This window comes from Carex rostrata, chromosome 21 (genome assembly GCF_964058835.1).
Source record: "Carex rostrata chromosome 21, lpCarRost1.2, whole genome shotgun sequence".
Lineage (NCBI taxonomy): Eukaryota > Viridiplantae > Streptophyta > Magnoliopsida > Poales > Cyperaceae > Carex > Carex rostrata.
In genome coordinates this window covers 4079075-4099789 of record NC_135938.1, presented here as the reverse complement: position 1 = coordinate 4099789, position 20715 = coordinate 4079075, and the positions used below count along the sequence as shown (strand labels likewise).

Genomic DNA, 20715 nt, shown 5'->3' with positions numbered 1-20715 from the left:
GAAGCAATCTCATTGAGAACAATTCTCTAATTTATACATGTGCAGTAATTTGAAATTTATAATTATAGCTGTAGTTAATGCTGGTCTGAAAAAATAAACTCAGGGATCGAAATAACAAATAATTTAAACTGATATATTGACAACTGCTCTGCAATTGTACTGAATGGCAGATGATTTCTCAGGGTGATGCATAAATTTGTTCATATGCTTGCATCGTTTCTTCATATTTATTTTAAGTGGTCATCACGTGTAAGTTTTACTAACTAATGAATTAGCTGGAGTTGTATAGATTAATTAGTTCATTTTCATTACGTGGTCATCGCATAACTTTGATGTTTACAATACATCAAAGTTGTATATTGTTCTTTGGTATTAGTTCAATAATTGGTTAACAATTAAATTAATGTTATAAGAGAACAGGCTAGTGCACCTATGCATGCATGATTCTTTAGTTGTACTGTACAAACACAACCAAATTCACTATCGGCAGCGCAATTTAGGCTCAACCAGCGCAACTCAGTCAAAAGGCGCAGGCTGATATTTCATTGTAAATAAAATATTCTTACATGAAAAATAATATATAACAGAAGCATATAAGAAGCATCTTTCTCTGATGTATAGTGCTATTTCTTTTACTTACACCGATTGCTTCCATAATTTCCAAATCTATCTACAAGTTCCTTAGAACAGGAGTCCGCTTCGGATGTAATATTGTAATGTCTTTATATATTTTCTCAAAAAAATAATATCTCCATATATTATCGGATTCAAATCGGTTCGGTGCACACTCGAAACTGTCCGACCAGTTTATGATCCGTGTGTGGTGTGCACTTCTTTAATATTTATGCGTGATATTTATGTAATTCAAGTGCACATGTATTAAGAAACAAATGTCCGAAGATATTGGATAAAAAGTTGATGTCCGATCAGAAATGTTCAGTTCACATAAATAGTTTCAGAATTTCTGTATACTAAGTGCACACGGAATTTTTTTCTTTTTTTAAATGAAAGGCTAAATATAATCTAAATTGTATTAGAATACACACAAATCTTAATGCGAAGTGAATAATATCAATCATCAATCAGATATAGAATCAACTTTGAACTATGTCCAATTAAACGGCTCCCACTCCCGAGTGGCAGAGTATCGAACTCGCATTCACTCCGCTGGTCCGCTGTCATAATATGTGATCTGAAATAAATGAGAATAAATATGTTGTTATTCCAAAGGAATAACAGGATTATGTTATTCCGATCTCAACCGTTGATTATCGAGATTCAGACACAAAAAATTCTCTTGAGATTCGCGCTTGAAAAACTTTAAATGGTTATAACAAAATAACATGGTCCTGTCATACCTTTGAAATAACAGCAGATTTATATCCGAAATAAATTTCTGTTTTAAAGTCACGTCAGATTGTCAATGTTGGATCGGAATCAGACAATCGAAATCACGTGCCATAAAATCTTTACCCATCACCATAATAGCACCGGAAAGGGACATATCTAATGTCTATTTTATATTTGAACATTTTGAAATTATTGTTTTTGACATATTATACGTAGCTCCAATCTTCCATCCCCAAAATAATTTCCTCTTATTTTTTTGGTCAACTTTTTAAAAAATAAAGATATACGAAGTGCGTTATTATAATATTTAAGTATGCAATGGTCATGTATTTTTTTAAGAGGTTTAAGAAACAAATTTGGAAGATCAAAACTACCGTTGACAATTACAATATTTTTCAAATAAATTGGTGTAAGAGAACCAATATTTGATTTAGCCACAAAAACAATATTCACCGTATAGAATGTCACTTCAAAACCCAAATATTTTTTTTTGTGAATATTAAAATAGTTGGATGCCACATCTAACTTCACTCAAAAAAAAAAATGGCTTGATAGCAGTCAAAAGTCTTCTTAACTAAAATGTGCATCAATATAATAGGCAAATATATATGGACACAATAAACACCGAAATTTTATTAATATTAAAAAAATATAAAATTTTAGAAACTATCTATTTTTTTCTATTTTTTTGAAATCTACTCAAACCACAAATTTTTTTTTGCAATAATTCAGTTTAAAACCGCAAAAAAAGTTGCGGTTTTGGAATTCCAAAACAACAAAAAAAAAATTTGCATTTAAAATTTTTTTTGAGGTTTCAACTTTTTTTGAATTTTTTTATTTAAATAGAAACATTTATAATTGATTTATTTTTTATATTGAAATATTAAAAATATTTAATATATTTTTTAAAAAATAAATAAAATACTAGATAATTTAATATAATTTAATTTATTAGAAAGACGGTTACAAATAACCCGAATCAATATTTATTATTAATAAACTGATGTACAAGATACAAAATATTTAGGAGTTTTCAGGCCTGTTTCCTTTGTATTTTTCTTCTGAACCGTCTACAAATATTTCTAATAAAATAGCATGGAGCATCGCTATCAAGAATACTTCTAATAAAAGTCTCGTTACGGAGCAGGGCATCTTCCAGATGTACCATAAAATAAAAGACAAAATAAAATTCTCTTCTCTTCAAAATGAACGTTGCAGCAATTTCTCAAAACATGAAAAAAAAAATGAAAAAGAAAAACATTTGGCCCCATAACAAAATTTAAACAAGAGTAGAAATAGAAGCCAAAATAAAAACAACAAAACACCAGGGAAATATCAGGCACAATTGGCAGATTGCCCCATAACTGTAAACTAAGCCAAATAACTAAAAGGCGATTTCTATATACAAGCAAATTGCGAGGGAGGGTTTAGAGAAATGATACAAGAGATCTATCTAATCTCCAGAACAAAATTAAGCATCTTTACTAATTAGCTATGCCAAGAGATGCACATTTTGGGATTCCAAACTGTGCAATATCTCACTACACTAGAGAAGAATTTACAAACATAGCAGCTGCAAAAGTAAATGTAAAAGAAGCCAATGAACCGTCACGTCTATACACAGAAGAATGGTACACACCAGTTATTCTGACTCTGCACAGAGTTGAACATGAAGCATACGTCAGAATTGAGAAACCTCGGTTCACGAAAAAATTCTTCTTCTTAATACAATGATAATACTAATTACCTATAGCTTGAAGCTCAGGTAGAACCAGCCGCAGGCAAATGACAAAAATACCCTAACCTTAAATCACATCAAGATTGCGCCAAAGAGCCTCTCTTTCCCAGCATCCTCATCATCAAAATCATCGTTTGTTGAATTCTCACGACACAGCATCTTTGCATTACCACCCAGAACTGTACTCGTACTGAAACCTGTACCAACACCAAAACCTTTACCAGCAATCAGGCCGGCGGTAGATGACAGACCTCCAGAGGAAGATGTACTGATCAGACCGGTGGTAGACACCGGACCTCCGGTAAAAGATTTACTGGCCAGGGGCACAATTTCACTAACATTCTCTGCCTTCTTCTCCACCTTCTCCACCTTCTCCACCTTCTCAATAGGTGGATCTGTGGATGTACTTGCACCTGCACCTGTTCCTGTGCCACCATCCGCATCTGGATCCAAACGGGACTCACCAACAACAGCACAAGCATCGGCATCTGTACCATCCTTTCTCGGTCTCTTCCATTTCTTAGTTGAGGATGTACCGTCATCTTCAAAATCCTCTTCTTCTCTATCTCTATGTAAATAAACCCACAACTTCCTATCTGCATCGAATTGCACACATGGGTCCCGCTCATAGTGCAACCGGTCAAGGGCCCCACTAACGACCTGGTTTACCTGCGCATCTTCCACATTTTCCACTATATATTGTGAGTCTCGCAATAAGGTGCACACGTCAGCCCTAGTTCCAATGCTACCTGGCAACCTTGCGGCCGAATCCCTGACGAGGCACAAAATCGTAACGTGGGGTGGCCGGTCGGGTTTCAGCATGAAGTGGTCCCGCGCCTTTGAGGTGGGCTTACCACCACCTCTTCTGAGCGGTGCTACCATTGATTTTTTACCATCTGCTGCTGTGTAAGAGAAGGCTCGATCTGGTATAGAGTATCTCAAAACCTCCTCTTTGCGGAAATAAGCTTTGACCTCATCAGAACTGGGGCTAATTGTATTTAGGCTCTTTTGTGCACGAAGATCCTTGAACCTCTCCTTTTCGTCTGGACAGGAGAGCATAGAGGCCGGTGGGGGTGGGAGGGAACCGATCTGCTGAAGTGTATCTTGCCCGCTTTTCAACCAGTTTGCAAATGCATCAACCAGCTTGACCAGCATTTTGTGGGGTATGCCCCACGCATCAGATGAGGTGTCCTCTTCAACTGGATCATTGTCTGAGGTGGCTGGGTTCACAGGCCCCACCCAAGTCCAGGTCTTGTTTGATTTTTCATACGACACAAGCTGCTTCCACCCCTTTGCCCCAAGAGGAGCAGTTTTGGAAGAAAGTATTTTCAATACACCTCTCACCAGATCCTGAAGTGGCTCTTGGGTCTCAAGGATAAAAGGATCTCCTGGATTTAACTTAACCCGGTTGACTATATCCTGCACTGTTAGAGAAGGTAGGCTGGGCTTCTGTTCTTTTTTCAAATTCAAGCCAATACTACCAGCAGTATCTTCTTCGACAGGCGAAATCATCGCTTTTCTCACAGCTGACAGGAGGTGAATGATAGAGAAGGAGAAACCAGTATGAATTGTAGGGGTGATTAAAATGGATGGTTTCTTTACTGGTTTTTCAGGTTCTGGCTCTGGTTCTGGTAAGCTCTTTTCCAGCAAGACAGGTTCTGAAGGGATAACAGGTTTAAGTTCTTGTACTGGATCATTTTTCTTCTTGCCCTTCTTCTTTGTCACGTTGACATCCCCGAGATGCTGACTTGGACCCAATGGATCAACCTGCTTTTCCATCTGTATTGAATTGTTATTGCTAGCAACATTTACCTTTCCTTTTGCTCTTTTGGAGCAACTAGAGAGAGGTGGGGCAGACACCCTACTCTCGCCAAAGTACTCTTCATTAGTAGCTAGCTTAGTACTATTACTCAAATCATCCCTTATTTTACTCAAACTGGATTTGGTATCACAGCTCACCTGCTGTGAAATATAAGCTGGGTCTGCTACTGGTTTGCGTTTCCTCTCAAGGGTATAACTCTCAACTGGTGGTAGCTTTACCTTGTCCCTAGAAACAGGTATGTAAACTTTCTTAACCAGCTGTACCTCCTCTTCTGCGTAACTCGACTCACCTGTTTTGCTCTTCTTTTTTGCTTTTGTAGAAAATGGTTCTACTTCTCGTGAAATTTCGCTATATTCTCTTTTAACTGGTAAAGTCACTTCTTGAGCCTTCTTGGTTTTGCCATAATTCAACATGCGAGCTTCTTCACTTTCCGCAAGTTGCTCTGATGAATCAGATTCAGTCTCCTCATTTTGATGGTATGTTTTTGCCTTTCGAGTGGACCTCTCCATAATGTTATTCTTGTGCAACCGAGGATTCAAAGGTGTGGCTTGCTTTATTTTAATTTTACCCTGATGCCTCGGGTAAACCAAATCTTCCCTTTTATCAAATTGCTTCCCCTTTCTGGAATTCTCCGATGAGCGGTGCCCGAAAGCAGCCACAGTTACAGCCTGATTCACGCCCGGCTTTTTGCCATGGTAATCATACGGTGTATTCCCAAAATTACCACCATAATTCTTCACCTTCTCCTTTGGTTTCACTGGCTCTGGTACAATACCTTTTCCATATTTACTCTTCTCCTTCTTCTTAAGATAAATTTCCAATTCCTGAGAGTCAGTTTCAGATTCGAACTCTCTCTTGTCATTCTCAATAGTTGGCAGAGACTTCTGACTTTTTATAACATCAAAAAACTGTAATTTCTCTTGTACAGTGTAACCCTTGCAACTCTCCCAGGCATCTTTCATCTCCATTAAAGAACCAAGCATGGAATCATGGTAAATTTTAAGGTTGATGTAGTATTTTTTCTTCTGTAAAAGGTTCAGCCCACGGCGGTACAGTACAATACTTGGGTCACAGAGGCCACCCTTTAACTGGGTAAATAATGTAGTCATTGGGCTCCCAAAGTGGAAATTTTTACCTGAAATGTACATTAGTAAATTTATATAAAATGAACTCTTCAATGAAACATAAAAGTCTAGACGAGATTGTGGAAAATTCCTTATGATGGTCTTAGCAAGCACAAAGTAATTGGTACTAGCCAGTAGTGGGTCCAAATAGGACAATACATGCAAGCCAGAACACTTGATTAGTAAACACTATCAGCCAAGTTTACACAGAACCATATACATAGCAAAATTTAAAAAGGCTATATTCCATTCTATCTTGACAAATAGAACTTAACTGGTACATGCCATTAGATATATTTTTTAAAAAGAAATAAAAGAACTTGCAATTTTCAGTTGTTGCCAATACTGCACAAAGCCACAAACCAGTCCATGCCGCTAATATCTCAATGACAAAGGCCTATAAAGATCAAAATAGCAGCAATATTACCTTCAAATAATTCCGACAAGGTGTTTGCATAGGTCTCACGGTCCATGTCAGGCAATAGACCCGAAAGAGCAACTCTTTCTTCTTCAGTGAGGCACTTATTCCATGTCTCGATGGACAGAATATCTGATAAATTGTTTAAAGCATAGAGCTCGGTGGGTAGAGCACACGTCTGGTCCCTGACCTGGCACAAGTTGGTACCAGGTTCAACTGGCCCAGTCAGGTCTAGGTCTGGCTCGTCAGGACCCATTCCGGAGTCTGATTCAGACCCAGAAGAACCAGAGGTGGAGCCTGAAGTATCGGTCTGAGCTGAATCTGACGATCCAGATGTAGTTTGTGCTTCATTATCTTCTTCCTCTTCATACAACTGGTGACTTGATGGAGAACCCCTAAATGCGTTGCCAATCTTCACGATCGCCATGGAGAAACTCAAAATTTGTGTGGGGAATCGGATCAGAATAGAGATCGCATGAGAAAGAGAAGTGATCGAGAGAGATTGTAGATTGGTCGGCGAGAATTTGGTGGATAAAGAGGAAAGAAAGCGATGGGATCGACAATTGGGGCTTGGAGGAAACCCTAGAAGGAACGGAGGCGCTCAGGATTTATATAGGAAGAAGAAGATGGTGACGTGGATGATTGTGGGGCGTCAGATGGGCTGTAGGGGCGTGGGAGAAGGTGTCAAGTGAGATAAAAAGGGTGAGGAGGAGAAGAAAGAGAGAGAAAGAGCGTGGCTGATTGGTTTGCAATTTCTGAAAAAGATAGGGACTAAAGTGCAAAAAGAAGAAAGAAGGAGAAGAAAGAAGACGGGCGAAGAAGAGAGACAGAGAAGGTCCGGAGGGCCCCACGGAACAATTCGACCCGTTATCATAGCGGGTCCTTTTTTGAGCAAATCCGAATTAATCGAATCGCCTTTTTACAGGGATAAGGATTTTAACAGAGCAGCTTTATCTGCGTGCAGTGCACAACCATGTGCAGCCCTGTTTTGATTCTATAGTCAGTGCGCTGCATGGAGCCAAACCTAATCTGTTAAAACCATTACCCTTTTATAGCGACAACAACATAATTTTATTTAGAAATTAGAACTTAAAACTATATACTACATGTTAGTATTTACTTCAAAATATTTAGGTAATTAGTGTATTTTGAAATTTTCGATATCTATTATGCTCGTTAGCATCTTACTCACAAATTTAGTATTACAAAAAAAAAATTTGACATTTGATAATGTATTTTTTATCAAAAATAAATTTTATATGAAAATATAACATTTAAGAAAATAAAATCAAAATTTTAAGTGTATACAATGTGATTTTGAGAATTGAAACTTATGAAGGCCAATTATGATACACAGTAACATTTCATTTGTAAGAGAAATATGAAGTCTCTCTTCTTTTTTTTTGGATTATTCAATATTACCATATTTATATGATTGCACCGTAATGCATTTTCTCCATAATTTTTTGGCCATTTAAGTGTCATATGCAAATGAATATTTCCAAAAATAGTAATTTAAAATCGGGTTATTGAATTAGATCCGATATCTCCAACGGTTAACCAGTGCTATTTAGAGAAGCACCACGCGCACGCCCTAAATCAGCAAGAGATCCTAGCCGTCTGATTTGGAGACAGATCGAAGATTGGCTTGTTGTGGATTCAGCTAATTTTGGCGGCAATGTAAAAATAAATAAATACTTAAATTAACGATGCTATTGTTGAGATTACTCGCACATTAAATTAAATGACAAATCTCTCTTCTTCTTCTTTTTTAAAAATCATAAATACTACTTTCTTCGTTATTTCTTTCTAGTGGAATCTATTATTATCTAATAATGGTCAAGAGACAAAATACTAAATTTGGAATGTTATAAACATTTTGTTTACAAACACAAGTAAAATAAATGAAAGATGTTCAAAACAAGTTAAAAGGTTTTCTTCATCTCTTGAATGGAAAAAAATTCCAAGGCTCGCATTCTTCGTTCTTCTATTTTTTTTATATATAAAAAAAGATATTTATCTTTTTCATCCATTTTTAATTATTTTTTCTATTATTATTACTGAAGTAATGACAACTGTGACAGTGACAACAATAATATATTTAAAGGGCCTAAAAAGAAGTTTATTGCAAATAGTCAGGGACGGATCTCAGTGTATTGGAAAGGTGGCTAAGCTACCCATGTGATTTTAAAATTTTAGTTATATATATTGAAATTTAATTAAATTTTATTTTTTTCAAAACTTTCTATATAGTTCAACCCCTCAATAATAATCAAAGAGTGAGTCTATGGTACTATGCATATTACGATTTGTTAGCGTGCTACGGCTCTATATTCGAATTTTCAAATTCTAACGGTCGATCCGAACCGTTCATCTTGTTCTCCATATTAATATGTGTTTGGAGACCAAATTTTACATTTTTTGAAATTTTTTTACTATTTTTTTAGATTTATTGAATATCACTGTTTTTGGATGGTCCAGAATTTTCAGATCAAGTGATTTTCTAAATATCTAAAAAAATAGTAAATAATTTTCAAAAAATGTAAAATTTGATCTCCAAACACATATTAATATGGAGAACAAGATGAACGGTTTGGATCGACCGTTAGGATTTGAAAACTCGAATATAGAGCCGTAGCACAGTAACAACCCGTGATATGCATAGTACTATAGACTCACTCATAATCAAATATTTATTTGTAATCTAGTTGTTAGAGCTTTATCTTACAGTTGAAATGTATTGGATTCAAATCTCACTCATCATGTTATATATTTTAATTTTCAGTCTTCTTTATCAAGACTTTCTAGTTATGCAAATAGTTATTGGTTTTAGAGAATACCAATTAAAGATATAAACATGTACACGTCATAACAAAAATATAAATAGTTATTGGACATGATCTATACCAATTAAAAGTTTGTATCAATCGATATCAACATGTACACGTCATAACAACATTTTTCATCTAACTTCAAAATGAAAACATCGTGATGTATAGCCCAATACTTTTATTTGTTACATCGCTTTCCTACAACCATGCTAAAGAAAATACCCTCTACCACATGACATGGTATCACATAGGGGCGGAACCAATGATGTTACAAAAGTTAGAGAGACATAAATTTATAATTATTATTGAATATTATTAAGTATATTTGAATAGTTTTTTATTGAAAAAAAATATAAACAAAAACATATTTTGAATAATATGTTAGAGTAAGATATAAATTTATAATTTTATGAATCTTAATACATTGTTCTAATTTTTTTTAGAAAAGCATATAAATAAAAAAAGTATGGTTCGAATGTTTTGTGTCTTTCACATCTTAATTGCGCCTTACAATTTAATTTTTCTTTTGAAAGTCTAAATAGTTGATCTGAAGTCTAAACTGCTCAATATGATCTTCGTATTAAAATATATCTGGAGACAAAAATTTATATTTTCTTACTATTTATTTAAATATGTACAAAATTAGCATGTTTTATATAGTTTGGACCATTCAAAACCAATAATTTTGTATCTATCTAAAAAATAGTAAATAATTTCTAAAAGAAAATATAAAATTTAATATCTAAATACATTTTAATATAGACATCATTTTAAATGTTTTGGACCTACTATTTGGACTTTAATAACAATCAAAATATATGAGACAAAACTAATGTATGCAATGTTTTAAAATGTGATTTTCATGCGGCATGCAGATTTTTCATACGGACTTATATAACAGTCTTTTTTTTTTTTGAAAAACTGATAGCAGCTATCAGTGAATCAGCATTTGATAAAATTATAAATATAACAACATTTTTTTTTTATAACAGTCCAAATGCATATTTTCATGTGGACTTATATATGAGGATTTTAAAATAAGAATTCATACATATATAAACAAGTATACGGTAATATGTGGTATCATACAAACAAGTTTGTAGTAATATGCGGTAATATGCGACTGAATATGCAGTAGTAATATCCTACCGAATATGCGGTAGCATATGCGGAACCGCATGTTAGACCGCATAGAAATTTCCTATACGGATTGAAACCAAATATGCATATGCGATCATATAGACCGCATTTTAATACGCTGGATGTATGAAAGGCATCAATCATTTTAACCCTATTCTAAATACATATGCGACTTCATCACTAGTACTATGTTATGTTATGTTATGAAGGAGCAAATAGTAATTAATGAATATAATTTGTTAAAACTAATAAATAGCGACAAAGGTATATGGTGTCTTGTGTGAAAGGTTACGAGTTTGAAATTTAGATAGAAAAAAATATCATTTTGTAATAATAAAAAATATTAAATAGTTGAGTGGATAGCTTGAGCTCTAACCTTTACTCCAAAAACAAAAAACCAAAAAAAAAAAAAAACAGCAATAAACAGCAACAAACAAATGAATAGTCAGACGGTCATTTTACAAGGGAGTAATTAAAAAGCAATTGAGTAAATATATTTTTGCGAAGTCCACTTTACCAACCAAGCGGACATGACTCTAACTGAAGTTAAAAAAAAAACTGATATATTTTCATGCTACAGTAGCATTCACTATTATCATTATTCGCTAGTGAAAGAAAAGCCTCATATTATACATATATTATTTTTACGATTAGAACTAGGTGTTCTTAAGTTCACCGAGTCTCTTTGTGAGCTTAATTCGAAAATTTATTGAATTGGCTTCAAACGATGCATCTAAATTGTTGAAACTGATCTACTTCACGAGTAATGCGTTTATATGTCAAATTTATAAATTTTCGAACTAATTTAGTATAAAGTCAAACGGTCAAAAAAAATGGTTTATAAGTTAATTTTAATGTGTTCATTTTTCATCAATTTTTATTGCTTGACTTTATATTAAATTAGTTTGAAAATTTATAAATTTGACATGTAAACTCATCACTTGTGAAGTAGATTAGTTTCAACGGTTTGGATGTGTCACTTGAAATCAATCCGATGGGTTTTTGAATTAAATTCACAAAGAGACTTGAGCTTAAGAACACCCTACTTCTACTCTATTTTTACTATTATCATTGTTACCATTACTAGACCCAAGGTGTTACAAGTTAACAACCAACAAAATTCAAAACTCGACACATAAATTAGCATCTCATGCGGCATTCTCATTCACAACCTGAGCAAGTAAAACATCAGCATCTCTTTGGTACTGTTGTTCTTTAGCCTCTATGCTTGTTCAAATGAAAGATCGTATTGAATCCGTATCACTCCAGGTACCTAGGTAGCTGAGGTGCAAGTATTAAATCCTGACCGTTCTTTTAACTCAGCATGCATCTTAAAGCAGCTCCTCCACAGTATATAATATGATCTTCGCGAGACCTCTCCTCTTCACAGTATTCTGGCACACCCACTTCAATTGCACATGCTTTGATGGTTCAATTCCCTCAGCCTCTGAAAGCAGGGAGCGGGGTGCATTTGATAGGCATCGGATCCAAATCGGTCCCACGCCCGCTCGAAACCATGTGATTCGCTTCATGATTTGTACTCGGCACTTCAATATCCATGCTGATCAAACACATACGAATTATGAAGCAAATCGAATGGTTCCAAGTCGGCATCAGATGTGCCTCACTTCACTCGAAGCGGCAGGCCCTCTGGCCAAATCCAAAACCTCGTGAGCTTTGCCATTCACTTTCACCACCAAACCGAAACTGTGCAACACCCGGTGGAATTGGACCAGAAGGCTTAATACAAGCAATGGTGCATGGTATAGAACTTAAGAATAGAATTTATTAATTAAACAAAGCAATTAATGATCCACTTTTGTATCGAAAGCCCTCAAATTCCCCTCTTCCATCTAGATAATGGTTTATACAAACCGAAAGCTATCATCTAAGATATAATATTGATTGAATAAAATAAAAAAAAGAAACCAGTATAATGTTATAAGACCAATAATCAGCCCAGAATTCAAGATATAAATTCAATCAAGAATACTATGTATAAACTATAAAATATGAAAGCTTTGCCAAAAAGTAAAATTACCAGTCTTATTAAACTTTTAACATTTGATACATGCACGTCGCTTCATAAAGTCAGTTAAACAAACAAAAATAAACTGATACCCAGCAGCCAAAAAAATACCAAAATAATAGGTAAACTTTACAGCGCATCGAGAGAAAAAAAAAACAACCCAATCTTATCACTTCAGTCATTTATCTTAAAACAAATCAGTACCGCCTTCCACATTAAAAAAATGCCAACTGGTATCATGAAATGCCTGGAAAAGATCTAAGCCGGTCTCCTCCCCACAGAATTCCCACTCTACCCCTACTTCCCTCACAAAATTTCTTGATTCAAGCACGCATCTTGCAACCTCCTGTATTTTCACAGATCCGATGGACTTGCCAGCCTCTGACACATACCTTGCATATTTTGTAAAGCTGTTGCCGATCACAGCCATTCTTCTCAAATTCGACGGTTGCCAATTAGTTCTGAGCAGAGAGTCATACAGGACAGCTTCACAGTGTGGCATGAAGAATAGTGTAGGTGTTTCAGGCGTTACCTATAATATCGATGTTACATTTTAATTTGAAAATGAGGACACTGTACCATACAAAATGATCAACGGCTTTACATAATTGAATCATAGCCAGGCTTCATGCACCTTGACTGGATAGAACCACATTACTGTTATTGGCCTCTCTAATGTAACTGGAATGGCTAATATTTTAGTACATAACTACATGTAACATACCTTGAGGTGCTTTTAACATTTTGCACATGATATCAGTATAATTGGGCTCTTTTTTATTTGCTTCAGTGCATAATATTTCACAACTGTTTGCAGGATCCTAATCAATTGGAAACTAACAATGGTCAATACCAACTATCAGTTACAGACATTAAATTCATACCAGCACTACATATTTGTCAAATTATAAAACCTACACTATTACAAATATGCCTCACCTTTCTACAGCCATGCTCATTAGTAGTTACCATCTTGAACCCCAACTGCTCTACTACATGGCACTCAGTTGCAGAAAGCACAGGGTCAAAGATCTCAGCTGATGCTACATCAGCACCGAGCTGGCGTCTTAGCAGTGTAATCAAAGCTAATTGGAGCCGCGGAGCTGGGTACGATTCAATACTGCCAATACCATATGCCACTATCCAAATTTTCCGTAAATTCTCTCCCGATTCTAAAACCCTAATTTTAGTAAGCCCATCCTGAATTTCTGAATAATTTAAGCTAGAAATAAACCGTCTGTAGAATTCTGATTTCTCAAGTCGGTCGATTGTGGATTGAATCTTGCGAAGGATAGAGACAGATCTGGCATGATCAACGACCGGATCCATGGGTGTCCATGGCGTGGGATCAGACGAGGAAAGATCTGAGGGTAGGGTTTGGTTTTGGGAGAGGCGGCGATCGCCGGAGGTGGAGCGCAAGCGGTTGCGGCGGCGAGAGCGGTCGACGATAGTCCAGCTGTCATGGTCGGGTTTCGAACTGGGATTAGGGTTTGAGGAGGAAACAGCCGGAGCAGCTGACATATTGTGAAAGCGATGATTTGGTAGATAAAACAAGCAAAGTTTAGAAATTTTTTCTTTTTTTTGGAGGGAAGTCAGAACTAAAATGAATCGTATCACCTCGTCAAATCTGGATTGTTCTTTTTACTTAACACGAATCTCAAAGCAAATCCCCCCGCTTCAATAGGCACCATGGACGCCCCAGATTTAGTTTTATCCGGTGCCTGCTCGGGATGCAGTAGGGGGGCAGTATTATTTGTGGTTTGAGATTCGTGCCAAGTTAAAAATTCCAACTTCAAGCCGTCCGATTTAATTGTACTGAGTCAGGTAACCTGAGGGGATGTGAATTCCAACGGCCAAGAGTTCCAAGTGCAAACTCTCAACACTGTAGGTAATTGGTTAATTTGTACAGTTAGAAACAACAAATCAACTTTACAAAATTTTGATTTTGTATCAGCACTTATATTATGTTGATTGAATATATAAGTTGAGCACTTATTTTTCTTGAGACCAGTGATTTGCTATATAAAAATGTTTGGAGACAAAATTTATATTTTGTTGAAATTTTTTCCTATTTTTTAATAGATAGAAAATGACATTATCTAAATATTATGAACTATATCCGAAAGCAGTGATATTCTATCCATTTAAAAAAATAGTAAAATATTCTAAACACATGTAAAATTTAGTTTTTAAATATATTTTCATACATAAAACATCTAAAACAGTTCGAATTGAATATTTAGACTTTAGAAACAGAAATATGCACTTGATAGCAGTTGTCAAACTATTTTTTTTTTTTTTAAAAAGACAAAAAAAAGTGAGATATAAATGGATAACTCGAACTGATCCGTACTTTACTAGGTAGTAAGTAACATAATCTCACTGTCAAATATCTTCACAATTCATAATGCAAACAGATGTTACATTTCATTTTTTTTAACTAAATTCAAAATATTTATAATATACATGAATTTTAAATTTTATCTCCATGTATTTTGGCCGGATCCCTACCGGATATATTATCTCAAAATACAATTAATCATGCAGACAGTGTTACATAATAAGAAAACAGGTGTACAAAATTATTGCATAAAACTTCACCATTCTTTATTTAACACTAATTAGAGGAAAGTTAGCTTGCATTATGCTCACCAAGAAGGTTTGGGGAGTATAATTTTAAAATCTATTAAATTTATTTCAAACGACGAATTTAAACTATTGAAATCGATCTACTTTATGAGTGATGTATGTCCATGAAATTTTTTCAAATTTTCAAATTTATTTAGCACAAAGTCAAACGGTCAAAAAATAATGAAACATGAATGCATTAAAATAACTCATAAATCTTCATTTTTTTAAATCATTCGACTTTGTACTAAATGAATTCCAAAAATTAAAAAATTTGTATGTACATACATCACTCATGAAATTGATCAGTTTCAAAAGTTTGAATTTTGTCATTTAGATTTTGGAGTTATGCTCATTAAGTCTTCTCAGTGAGCATAGTATACGCTAGCTTTACTTCACTAGCTATGGGTATCAAGGAAATATTCAATATAGTATTATTTAACAACAGGATAATTCTGAAATTTTTTTAAATACCATAAAATAAACCAAAAAAATCCTAGATTTGGGGAATTTCCATATTTACCCGGGCCGCACAGCCAATCCGCGGCCCATTTATGGGGGGGAACCGAATCCTCTGCCCCCTTATGGGCAGGAAAATCCTGCCCACATGTAGATTTGACCGTTTGATTTGCTTTCAGATTTGTGCTGTAATAAAGCACTGATGAAACGGAAAAAAAATGAAAAGCTCTGTTAGCTCTCTTGTTCCTGGGTCTAATCGCTACTTTCCTCTTCCCTCCGCTCACCACCTCTGCTCCTCTCAACCTCCCGCTCATCACATCTTTTCCTCCCCCCTCCCGCTCACCACCTCTTCTCCCTCACGATCTATGCTTCTTCTCCTTGACTCTCTTTCGTGCCGCTCCTATGTACTGACCAAATTGAAACTATATAAATTTCGGAGTTCAGCAGATCTCACGACTGTACAACTTCCTTGACCGGAAATCTGCCAGTAACAGACCCACTTAAAAAATCAGAAGAGAGACGACAGCACCTAAGTGTATTGCTGGCCGCCTTGTCAACATAAACTCCTACGAGGTGTCATTTTCACTGTTTTCTTTACTACACTTTGAACCTAGTTACTAAAAAATAAGATTATTAAATTAACATATCATTCATACTGATTAAATTTGGAAATTAATTATACATCTCTGTTAGTGGCTTCATTTTTAGTAAAAAAAAAAATTCTGAAGAAAAATGAGGATCTAAGTCCTCATTTTTCGTATTGATTAAAAGTTCAGGTTTAATTTGAACTGAAACCTATAGTATAAATATGGATGAAGGCTCAGGAATCGTGAGCCTGATTAAAAAAAAATAAAAGATTTAAGACAATAAAAGAAACACAAAATAAACTTAGTACAATAAATGTAAAATTGATGTTTTCCCCTCCTGTCATCTTAATTCAAGTAGTGTCATTGTGTTTTTATTTCTTCTATCAGTAAAATTGATGCTTTCCCCATTTTCTGCTATTCTTTTTGTAAAACAATTACATAATTGCTCGAAAGGTTGAAACAAATTAGGGAACTCATGGAGGAAGCATCTGGATTATCTACTCGATCAAGTCAAACTGCAATGGAGATATCTGAATTAGGTTTAAGCACAAGGGTAGAATCGGAATTACAATGCATAGAGGTGGATAAAGCAAATACTGGTAAATGAAGGAGGAACTTTTAGAGACAAATCAAGATGATAATCTCATGCAATTTGTAGTAGCCACCTATGAAATTATATATTGCTAATATCTATTCTGACCAAATGAAGATATTTCAAATTTATAAAAAGCAATGGCCAAAATCAAATTGTGCTTTAAAAACATAAATCACCAATGAAAATTTGATAGTAATTCAATTAGAATGCTTAGCAGTTGATGCTGGTTTGTCTGATATTATTCTTAATTTTGGATTTGCACAGCTGTAAGGTACAGATGCATGAACTACATTACATTCCGGAAAAATATAAATAAATCAAAATTAATAAGTTTGCAATGCTTCTTATTCTTTAGGAGCAAGTTTGTGATACATACTTACAGCTGTGAAAATCCTCCTAGAAATATGGAAAACAGGACATAGATGATCATGGTGCAAATGGCACATTATTTTTACCTGATACACAAATAGGAAAATATCATTTTTACACTTTATCAACATCAGCTATTTACCAGATACATATTGCATACCAGTTGAATTTAACATAAATCATAACTAACAAGTTTAGGTATTTTATTTTTTGAAATTTTAGGGCTTTTATTCGGATTGACACTTGAGAGGGTTGAGAGGCATAATGTTGTAGCTCCCCACTGAATTGATTTTTGTATTTGTTTATTTGAATTCAGTATTTCTGCCCAGGAAAACAAACTAATGAGGGATTGCTAGGTGGAAGGGGCTTCATTGCAGTTACTAAATTCATCAAAATAAACAAGTTTAATGGACAAAATTAGTACTCAACAATACTGCCATGAAACGAATATTTGCTCGCTAACTATGATAAAGACCTGTGCAAAAAAAAAAATATAAATCAATCAAAGAAAATACTTTTCAGTTGATCGAATTGATGGGAAGAACAGATTGGAAGGGGGGTGGAGTCATGGAGCAGATTCGTTCTCTATTGGACGAAAGAGAGTCAAAGGAGAAGAAGCGTAGCTCGTGAGTGAGAAGAGGTGTTGAGTGGAAGGGGAGAGGAAAAAAATGTGATGAACGGGAGGGGAGAGGAAAGTATCGATCAGACCCAGGAACAGAGAGCTAACGGAGCTTTTCAGTTTTTTTTTTTTTTTCCGTTTCATCAAGTGCTTCATCACAGCACGAATCCAAAAGCAGATCGAACGGTCAAAGCCACATGTGGGCAGGATTTTCCTGCCCACAAGGGGGCAGAGGATTCGGTTCCTTATGGGGGGGCCGCAAATTGGCTTAGAAATCCCCAAAACGTAACTATATTCGATATTACAGTGCATTTTTTGTGCTTTTGGGGACCTCTAAACCAACCTGCTCCCCCCCTAATAAATGGGTCACAGATTAGCTGTGCAGCCTGAGTAAATATAGAAATCTCCAAATCTAGGGTATTTATTTTATTTTTTTTGCTACAAATAAAAATTTCGGCGGATAATTATTTCAAATTGTAAAACTCATCGCATATTTACAAATATAATTAAGTAAAATGTCCTCCATTCTCACTAAGGTACGGTAATATTGATAATAGGCAGAAAACATGAGGAATTTAAACGAACTTGTTTTTCATGAAAATCACCAACAGCGTATATATGATAAGAATGCAAAAAAGTACAATAGCTTTATAGAAAGGGGAAAAAAACAATCAAACCGTCAGAAATACGAAGTGACACAGATATAATAATAATGCAATTATCTGTAAATTAAATATAAAAATATCAAATGAAAGATACGAGAGGAGGGTTCAAATGCACCCAAATTTTTGTGCATCCAAATGCACCATATCTTTCAAATTCTTTTTCTCCGTTTTCAAAGTCCGAATAGTCAATCTGAACCGTTAGATGTGATCTACATATTAAGATGTGCTTGGAGACCAAATTTTACATTTTTTGGAATTTTTTTTACTATTTATTAAGCCACTTTGAAAATCGCTGATTTTACATTTTCTAGACCATTGGATCAGCGATTTTCAAAGTGGCTTAATAAATAGTAAAAAAATTTCAAAAAATGTAAAATTTGATCTCCAAGCACATCTTGATTTGAGATTCATTAACTCAAAAGATTTCTTTTTGAGTTAATGCAAAGATATAGATTCTCCCTCCCCCCTCTGAATTCAGATTTCCCAGGTACCGGAGAGTACAATTATTAAATAAAAACCGTTCTTTAACCCTGACATAAATTTCAAGATGTAATAATGGAACTATAAAATTTGAATAGAGAAACTAATCTATAAAATATATAATATGTGAAAAGACATACCTAAAAAAGTATGGTTATTGCAAAAGTGAGAATTAAATTCAAGACTTCATTAACACTAAGTAAAACTCTAACTGCTAGGCTACACGTACGCATCTGTCATTTTACGAGAGAGGCAAAACTATATAAAAACTTTAAACAAACGAAAATTTAATTAAATTTCAATATACAAAATTAAAATTTTAAAATTATAGAGGTGGCTTAGTCATCTTTGCCTAAAGCTCCGCCCATGTAAAGATGAATTCTCTATATCTAAAATAGGCACCAATTTTTTTTTAACCTGACTGAAACTAAATCTATACTGTTCTTTTCTAATTGTACCCTCCCATACCTTAGGGGGGACCCTCCCCAAACAGTAGAAAATTAAGATAAAGTTGTTACTTAATATGACATAAAATAGGAATTGCATTTAATAAAATTGACTACACAAGCGGGGATAGAGTCAAACTTTCTAACTTTGGGGACAGATATGAATGAGAGTCAATTATATAAAATTTTCATATTACAAATGTGATCAATTTTACAATTTTATAGTATCCATGATATTTTACTCTAAATTATATAAAAAAAATCATGTACAAGTATGAAAATTTTCAAAATAAATAGTAGTCAATTGACTCTCATTTACTAAGAGCAAATCTGCACCGGCCTTCGATCTAAAATATTAGGGCTAACAATTTATGACGTAACAAAACAATCATAATTAGAAACAAACTATATATGATACTTAAACAAGTTAAAGTAGACATAGGAAAAAATATTCTCTCTTGAACCAAAACCATGCAAAATTACCAAAGGAAATGAGAAAGTATTAGAGAAAAAATAGTGCTCATCTTCCTGGTCTCAGTTTGCAGTTTGGAAATAAACATTTTTTTGGGGATGTATGAAGAAAATTCACACTAAGCAAATTGTTACAGACAGATGGTCCCCACAATCAGTGTACTAGAGTGTGAAACATTAAGGTGGACCAGTTCTAGAGAAATTTTCCCGTTTTCTCCGAGTGCAATCCACAGACCTTGCGGCTTCCTGTCCGTGTGATTTAATTACACGGCCGAGATTAACCTATCAGCGCATACAAAGTATCAAGTTACATTAGCAGGATTGGTTTCAATTTGATACAAATTGTATCAAATCTTATTGTCGATACAATAGAGATTTTTTATTGTCGTACAATTTTTTTGGAACTGGTTGCTGGATCCAATTCAAGGTCCATTATTATGAGAAAAAAAGGCCCATAAGTTGATATCATTCTCAGTTTATTTAATTTGGAGTATTCTAATTTTGATCCTTAATTTTTTTTCTTAAAAAAAAAAATTCAGTCAGTTCTTGAATTTTTTTTAAATGATCTTTACCTTTAAGATCCAAGTCAGACCATGAACTTTCAGAAGAAAAAAAAATCAAATTACTCAACTAACAAAAGGATTATTTTGTTCTTTTTAAAGATATTTAAGGCAAAATTAACCTTTGTTGAATATAAGAAATAATTTGGTGCATCTTTTATCAAATTGGCTCCTGTATAGTAAATATAAAAGAATAACTTGTTGAGGGACTAATTGAATCTCTTGAAACAGTTTAAGGGACTGCAACTTAAATTTTCTCTTTTATATTTCCTTGAATAACTAAGGGCTCAGTACAGTGGCGCGAGTTCCGTCTCTGTACACAGGAACGGATGTTAAATTTTCAAAAATAACACTATCAAATGCTGGGGTATACCAGAATACTTC

At 34.5% G+C, this 20715-nt stretch overlaps 2 protein-coding genes and 1 long non-coding RNA gene across 5 annotated transcripts; all 3 read right to left on the bottom strand.

The window, feature by feature from the left end:
• Nucleotides 1-2697: 2697 nt before the first annotated feature.
• Nucleotides 2698-7211, bottom strand: LOC144573019 (uncharacterized). 2 transcript variants are annotated; one of them, XM_078322682.1, is made up of 3 exons: nucleotides 6462-7211; nucleotides 3091-6045; nucleotides 2698-3003 (listed from the first exon to the last, which is right to left on the bottom strand). In XM_078322682.1, exons 1-2 carry the CDS (start codon nucleotides 6877-6879, stop codon nucleotides 3161-3163), a joined length of 3303 nt encoding a protein of 1100 aa, XP_078178808.1. In that variant the 5' UTR covers nucleotides 6880-7211; the 3' UTR covers nucleotides 2698-3003; nucleotides 3091-3160. The 2 variants fall into 2 exon arrangements, with proteins under 2 accessions (XP_078178808.1, XP_078178807.1); XM_078322681.1 differs by having other exon boundaries at nucleotides 3098-6045.
• A 5239-nt stretch (nucleotides 7212-12450) lies between these two features.
• SRR1 (sensitivity to red light reduced protein (SRR1)) lies at nucleotides 12451-14006 on the bottom strand. The gene is made up of 2 exons (XM_078323013.1): nucleotides 13392-14006; nucleotides 12451-12984 (listed from the first exon to the last, which is right to left on the bottom strand). Exons 1-2 carry the CDS (start codon nucleotides 13971-13973, stop codon nucleotides 12640-12642), a joined length of 927 nt encoding a protein of 308 aa, XP_078179139.1. The 5' UTR covers nucleotides 13974-14006; the 3' UTR covers nucleotides 12451-12639.
• A 1769-nt stretch (nucleotides 14007-15775) lies between these two features.
• Nucleotides 15776-17764, bottom strand: LOC144573456 (uncharacterized). Of its 2 annotated transcripts, none has more exons than XR_013517978.1 (3): nucleotides 17606-17764; nucleotides 17098-17176; nucleotides 15776-16641 (listed from the first exon to the last, which is right to left on the bottom strand). It is a non-coding gene; the product is annotated as an uncharacterized LOC144573456 (long non-coding RNA). The 2 variants fall into 2 exon arrangements; XR_013517979.1 differs by having other exon boundaries at nucleotides 17102-17176.
• Nucleotides 17765-20715: the final 2951 nt, after the last annotated feature.